This window comes from Gymnogyps californianus, chromosome 14, assembly GCF_018139145.2.
Source record: "Gymnogyps californianus isolate 813 chromosome 14, ASM1813914v2, whole genome shotgun sequence".
NCBI classification, from domain to species: domain Eukaryota; kingdom Metazoa; phylum Chordata; class Aves; order Accipitriformes; family Cathartidae; genus Gymnogyps; species Gymnogyps californianus.
In genome coordinates this window covers 14,882,014-14,887,974 of record NC_059484.1, presented here as the reverse complement: position 1 = coordinate 14,887,974, position 5,961 = coordinate 14,882,014, and the positions used below count along the sequence as shown (strand labels likewise).

The 5,961-nt window shown below is 63.0% G+C and overlaps 1 protein-coding gene across 1 annotated transcript; it reads left to right on the top strand.

Moving 5' to 3' along the window:
- The first annotated feature begins 241 nt into the window (after positions 1-241).
- Positions 242-5,544, top strand: GM2A (ganglioside GM2 activator). Its single transcript, XM_050905304.1, has 4 exons — positions 242-519; positions 2,591-2,743; positions 3,612-3,794; positions 3,897-5,544. The coding sequence occupies exons 1-4, from the start codon at positions 403-405 to the stop codon at positions 4,050-4,052; spliced, it is 609 nt and encodes a 202-aa protein (XP_050761261.1). The 5' UTR covers positions 242-402; the 3' UTR covers positions 4,053-5,544.
- The last annotated feature ends 417 nt before the right edge of the window (positions 5,545-5,961 follow it).

The window sequence follows — 5,961 nt, the reverse complement described above, 5'->3', positions numbered from 1 at the left end:
CCAGGAAAGCTCAGCTTCCCGTCCCAGCATCCCTGCCACTCCAGTCCTGCGCTTGACAACAAAACCGGGGGGGGGGGGGGGGGGGGGGGGGGGGGGGGGGAAGAAAAGAAGAAGGGAAAAATCTCTGAGCGTACGCAAGGGGAGGGAGGGGAATCGGGAGCTGGGCGGGCGCGGAGCTAGCAGGCTGCAGCCCCACGGCACAGGGCGTCCCAGTCTCGCCGCCGCCAGCCCCCGTCCCGGCGGGTACCGCACTGGGGGCAGCCCGCTCAGGAAGCCAGCGGCTGCTTCGCTGCCTCCCGCCGCCCTCGCCTCTCGCTTTTCTCTTCCCCCCCCGCCGCGTATCCCCGCCGGCCGGCCCAGCTTTCCGCACAGATCCACGGATCCTGCCTCGCTGCCGGAGGGATGCTGGGAGCGGGGCTGGCGCTGGCGCTCTGCGCCCTGCAGCTCTGCCCGGCCGCGCTCGGAGGGTCGCACCCGCAGCTGCTGGTGGAGCGGAGCGGATCCCGGAGGCTGAGCAAGGTGAGAGACTCCAACCCTTCACCCTGCTCCTCTTTGGCAGGGAAGGGGTCGAGGGGGCTGCCTGGAGGGGGCTGGGAGCTCGGTGGAGGGAGCAGCCCGAGCGGTGCAGGCAGATAGGAAAGCTTTTGCCATCCTGTTGGGTTTTGCAAGAGATCAAAAGTATTTTCGGTCCCAGAAGGACAGAGTGCAGGGTCTGATTCTGGGTGCATGTCTCGGCTGGGCTGGGGGGGGAGTAGGATCCCGTAGACCTGACCGTGCCGGGGGAGCACGGCTGCAGGTTCGGGTTCAGCCTCGGAGCAGGAGGCGATTTCAGTTTTGACAAAGTGTTCTGAACCAAGAAGCCCAGCAGCCCTCTTCCTTCGGCTGAGCTTTCCTGCAGCCTCCCAGCACCTTGGCTTCCATTCCGCCTGTTCGTGGGCATTTTCCAGCTCACCACCTCAGGCTGCTGCCTCCTTGTTCCCACACAGCGCTGGGCCGGGCTCATCAACACACGCTGATTAAGATACAGCTGATTAAGATGCGTGACTCTCACGAGGTGCGGAGGGGAATATCTCTATTTATTTTCCAGGAAAGCTGATGTTGCCCCAGGGAAGGAGGAGCTGGTTAGGAAGGCTGGAGGGGGCTCTGCAGGGCAGGAGGGGGTCTGCGGCACAGCAATATGCAGCCACGCACTGATGTTTAGCTCCCATGGAGCCTCTTTGCCTGCAGACCCACAGGCGAGGGGCTCCCAGCTCTTGCTAAATGTTGGGGCGCAGCCTGCCCCTTGCCCTGGCTTGCCCTGAGCCCTGTGTCCTGCCCTGTGCCCTGGGCTGCTGCCACCGCCAGTGAGCGAGCGAGACGGCGGGACGGGCTGCTCGCCTGTGTGGGCAGCGCTGCCCGCTGGGCCTGCCGGCTGGCACCGGGTAATACAGCCTCCACCGGTTCTGCGGCTGCTGAGCAGGCAGGGAGAGCCCCGCGCCCGTGGCAATGGGACACGGGCTGCCCCGGCCAAACCTGCTCGAGGTGCGCAGCCCAGGCATCCTCCTGCCTCCCTGCCAGGAAAAGACTTGCAATTAGGCTGGAGCCTGGTCGGGGAGGGAGCTGGGGCTGGGCTCTCACCGCCAGCTTGTGGCAGGTTCAGGGACGGTTGTTGCAGATGAGTGCCGCCATCCTCCCGCCTTTGAACTTGGGTTGTGGGAGTAAAGGGCTCCGGTGCTGTTGCCAGCCTGTGGCTTTGCCAGCGGTGGCTGGGGAGGCTGGTGGGACTCAGAGGAAACAGGGGAGATCTCCCAGCACGGCTCCCAGCCCAGCCAGGACACATGAGCAATGTCCCTCTGTCTGGGTGACATCCTCTGCGTGTGGATTTTCATTATCCCATGGGACAACGCTGCTTCCTGGCTCATTTGGACTGAACCAGCTCAGGATCAGGCTCCTGGGGGTGTATCAGGCAGGGGATGAGGTCGGCTTATCTGCCCCCCAAGCATGAGTGGAGATCGAAAATTTAAGCCATGTTTAAAATGCAACGTGTTAGTGTGATTCCCACTTCTGCATGGGGCCAGGTGGCTGGAGCCTGCGGATGAGGCCTCGCAACAGCCGGGCTGGTCCTGGCCGAGCCAGAAGGCTGTGCCGGCCCCACAGCCCCCCCCAGGGCTCAGCATCCCCCCGGCCAGTGCAGCCACTGCCGCCCTGCCCTGGTGCCCGCTTACTCTCTCACCTTTGCTCTCACACACCTTGCTCAGTGCCGTTGGCACTGGTGTGAAGTAAGCTTCTCGCCTTGTTCACATGCAAAGTGTTCGGAGGCTGAGCTGAGGCAAGTTTGGAAATTGCAGCCTGGGAACCCTCTTTGGGTATAAAGTACATGCAGGGGGGCCAGACAGAGAGTTTCTGCAATACACTCAGGCTCGGAGAGCTGGGAGTGCGAGAAATGCAGAGGGAAATATTTATTTGGAGTTTGAAGAGGGGCTGAAGGTCATTTTCTGGCTCTGTGAGCAGATGTTTGGGGGGGTCAGGGTTCCAGCACTGGGGAAACCTCCTGCAAACCCAGGGCAAGGCTCACCCTGGCTCTAATTCCTCCTGTCCCTCGGTGCCGCAGGTTGGTGGCTTTGCCTGGGAGAACTGTGGTGACAGGAGGGACCCCGTGGTGCTGCAGAGCCTCTCCGTGGCGCCCGACCCCATCAGCATCCCGGGGAGCCTGCGCGTCAGCGCGGCTGTCAGCAGCAGCAAGACCATGGCCTCCCCTCTGAAGGTAAGCGCCGGAGATGCCTCCGCAGGACAGGGAGGGCAGAGCTTCCCAAAACCACCGGCAGCTGGGAAATGCCCAGCAGTGGGTATGGGAACAAGCAGCTCTTGGGGGAACGAGGCACGGAGCGGTGCAGGGCTGAGCGGGCTCTGTAAGCCAGAACGGGGCGATGGGCACAGGGAGACCCGCAGTGGGAGCAGACAGCCCAGTGGGAAGCTCCCATCCTTGTCCCAGTGGGAGAAACCACCTGAGTTGTGTCATGTCCTAGGGATGTAATGACTCAGGGAGGGAAATGAAACCCCAAGTGCCCTGGGTGCTGCCGGCAGTTACTGCAGCACTCGTTTTTCAATGGCCAGACCCAGCTGCTCCCTCCAGGGACATGCCACAGCACTGCTGCGGGAGCCCTGGCCGGCCCAGCTGCCCTGCACCACTTTTTGGGGACTTCTTGGAATGAGACGGAACATGTCTCTCTGCCCAAGGTGCACGGGCTGTCTTGAGCAATGCCACGGTGCCTGTTTGGGGCTGGGGCTGCGGGGAGCATGCCGGGGGAGCGTGGAGGCAGAGCTGCGGGATGGGAGCTGCCAGGCGGCTTTGGGACGGGGCACCAAGGAGAGGGGAAGGAGGAGGTGTGTGGGTGCTGGAGGGTGTTTGCTCAAGGGGTCAGGCTGAGGTTGGAGGAAGAGAAACCTGCAGGCAGAGAGGAAGCGAAAGCAGGAGAGGGAGGTGGGAAGGCGTGTGGTGGCCCCACAGACACCCCAAAGAATTGCACGAGCAGGAGGTGAGGGAGATGGCTGGGGGGGGGGGGCAGTGGGACAGGCTGGAGGAGCCTGGGTGCCTGTGCCGGCTGTACTGGTGCCGAACACCTTCCCTCCAGGTGGTGCTGGTGGTGGAGAAGGCGCTGGGCGACCTCTGGATCCAGCTGCCCTGCATCGACCAGCTGGGCAGTTGCACCTACGACAATGTCTGCACCATCCTCGACAACCTCATCCCGCCTGGCACGACCTGCCCGGAGCCCCTGCTCACCTATGGCATCCCCTGCCACTGCCCCTTCAAAGCGGTATGCCTGAAACCCCCAGCCGGCACGATGCTGGCAGCGCCCTTCGGCACCGGCTGGGGGGGTTTGGCTGACATCTTGCCTATGTGTCCCCTCTCTCCACAGGGCTCCTACTCCCTGCCAGCCAGCGACTTCATCCTGCCCGATGTGGAGCTGCCTGCCTGGATGACCAACGGCAACTACCGTGTCCGGGTGGCTGTCAGCAATGGTGGGGAGGAGCTCGCCTGCGTCAAGCTGGCCTTCTCCCTGCAGTCCCAGTGAGGGGCGAGGGACCATCCCTCCTCTCCCCATCACCTTGGTCCCCTGTCTCATCCTATCCCATCCAGTTGCACCCCATCCCGTCCAACCCGTCCCTGCGAGGCGCATCCTTCCCGCTGCCAGGAGGAGGCAGCACCCATACCCCCGCTTGGTGCCCCCCTTCCCCTGCTACACACAGAAAGGCCCCTCTGGCTGTCCTGCTGTCCCCAACCCCATCACCAGGGTGTCCCCTGCCCCGGACAGGGTAGCCTTTGAGCCTAACCCCAGCCTTTCAGCGCAACCTGGGGGTAGTTATTTTTTACGCGGTTTCTCTTTTTTTTTTCCCTTAATCCCATCAGGGCAATTTTAGACAAAAACATTCCAGGGGAAAGCAGTATTTCTTGGAGCAGTCCATGGGGAGGAGGGAGTGTTTGGGAGTGCTGGGGCAGGCTGGAGGGATGTAGGATTAGCTGCGGAGGGTGTCCCCGCTTGCCCCCACCACCTCTGGCCAGAGCGCGGGGCTGTTTTGCAGAAGTGTCCCCAAAGTGGCCGCAGGAGCCCTGTCCCCCCCACAGCAGCTCTGGGTCTGCCTTTGACGCGTCCCTGTCCTGTGCGTGGGACCAGCTCGGCAACAAGAGGCACCGGTGAGGGCACCTCCCCGTGTCCCTCCTATGACAAACATCATCACAAGCACAACAGGACTGAAACCACCCAAACCCCCAACGGATGTTCCCACTCACAAGGGACCAAGTGGCTGGTGCTGCTCCCAGCAGCAGGAGAGGTGGCTGGACACCGGCTGCGCTCACTCCGGGGTGGGGACATGGCCGTGACGGGTAACTGCGGCACATCCTGGCCAAGGACAAGTCCCACTCATCTCATTTTGCCACTGGGACTGAGCCGAGGCAGGACGCTGCACTGGGACCATCCTTCCCATGCACTGGCAGAGGCACCCCCACAACGTGGAGCAGCATCCTGGACACGGGATGGAGTGGGAGATGACCATGAAGACCAGCAGCCCGGGTCCTATTTGGGCACCCTGCAGCGCATCTCCTGATTGTGGCTGGGGGCCAAGGCATGGGCAGGCAGCATCCTCCCTGCCTGCAGCTCCCGGCAGGGCGTGTGTCTGACATCACCTGCCTATGCCAGGTCCCCGCAGGGCAGAGGTGCAGGTGACCCACCGGCCACCCGCATCCCTTGCTCCCTCGCTGTCCCTGCCTGCTCACATTATTTAGCCCCTCCGTAGGGCTGGTCTTCCTCCAAGCACTTTATATGCCTTAACTACTGCTGGGCTGCCCTGGCGGGAGATCCTCTGCCATGCAGACGTGCTCCCACCGCCTTTCTGTGCCCTCGACTCGTTCCGTTTCATCCTGCTGCTGGGTCCGACCCGGGTTTGTTTTGCCTGGAGAAGCACTAACCTTCTCACCCCACTCCCTGCCGCTGCGCAGTGCCCATGCCAGGGCAGCATCCTCCTTTCGGGCAGGTACTGCAGGTTCTTAATAAATCTTTTTACCAGGAAGCGGAGCTGGTGCCTCTTGGTGCTGGGGGTGAGCTGGGGGTGGTATTTGTTTCCCCTGAAATAGTGGGGACGTGGTTTTGAGCTGGGGGAAGCAAAAGTGGTGTTGGGACTGGTGTGGGGGCAGCGGTGGAGGATGCTGCAGCCAAAAGAGCTGAGTATGAGCAGCCCCGAGGCCGGCTCCCGTGCAAGGGGCACAGCGGGGATCTGCAGGCGCTGCTTTCGGACACAGCCCCCCCGCCGCCGGGGGGGCACAGCCCACGCTGGGGGTCTCTGGGGGTGTCGCTCGTCCCAGCGACCATCTATCTCCCTGCCTTGCTCTGCAGGCCTTGCCCAAGGAATAGCCCCCCTGGGGGGGGATGCTCCTCGTTGCCCACGCGTGGAGGGGTTCAGGGCTCAGCCGTGCCCGCAGTTACCCCA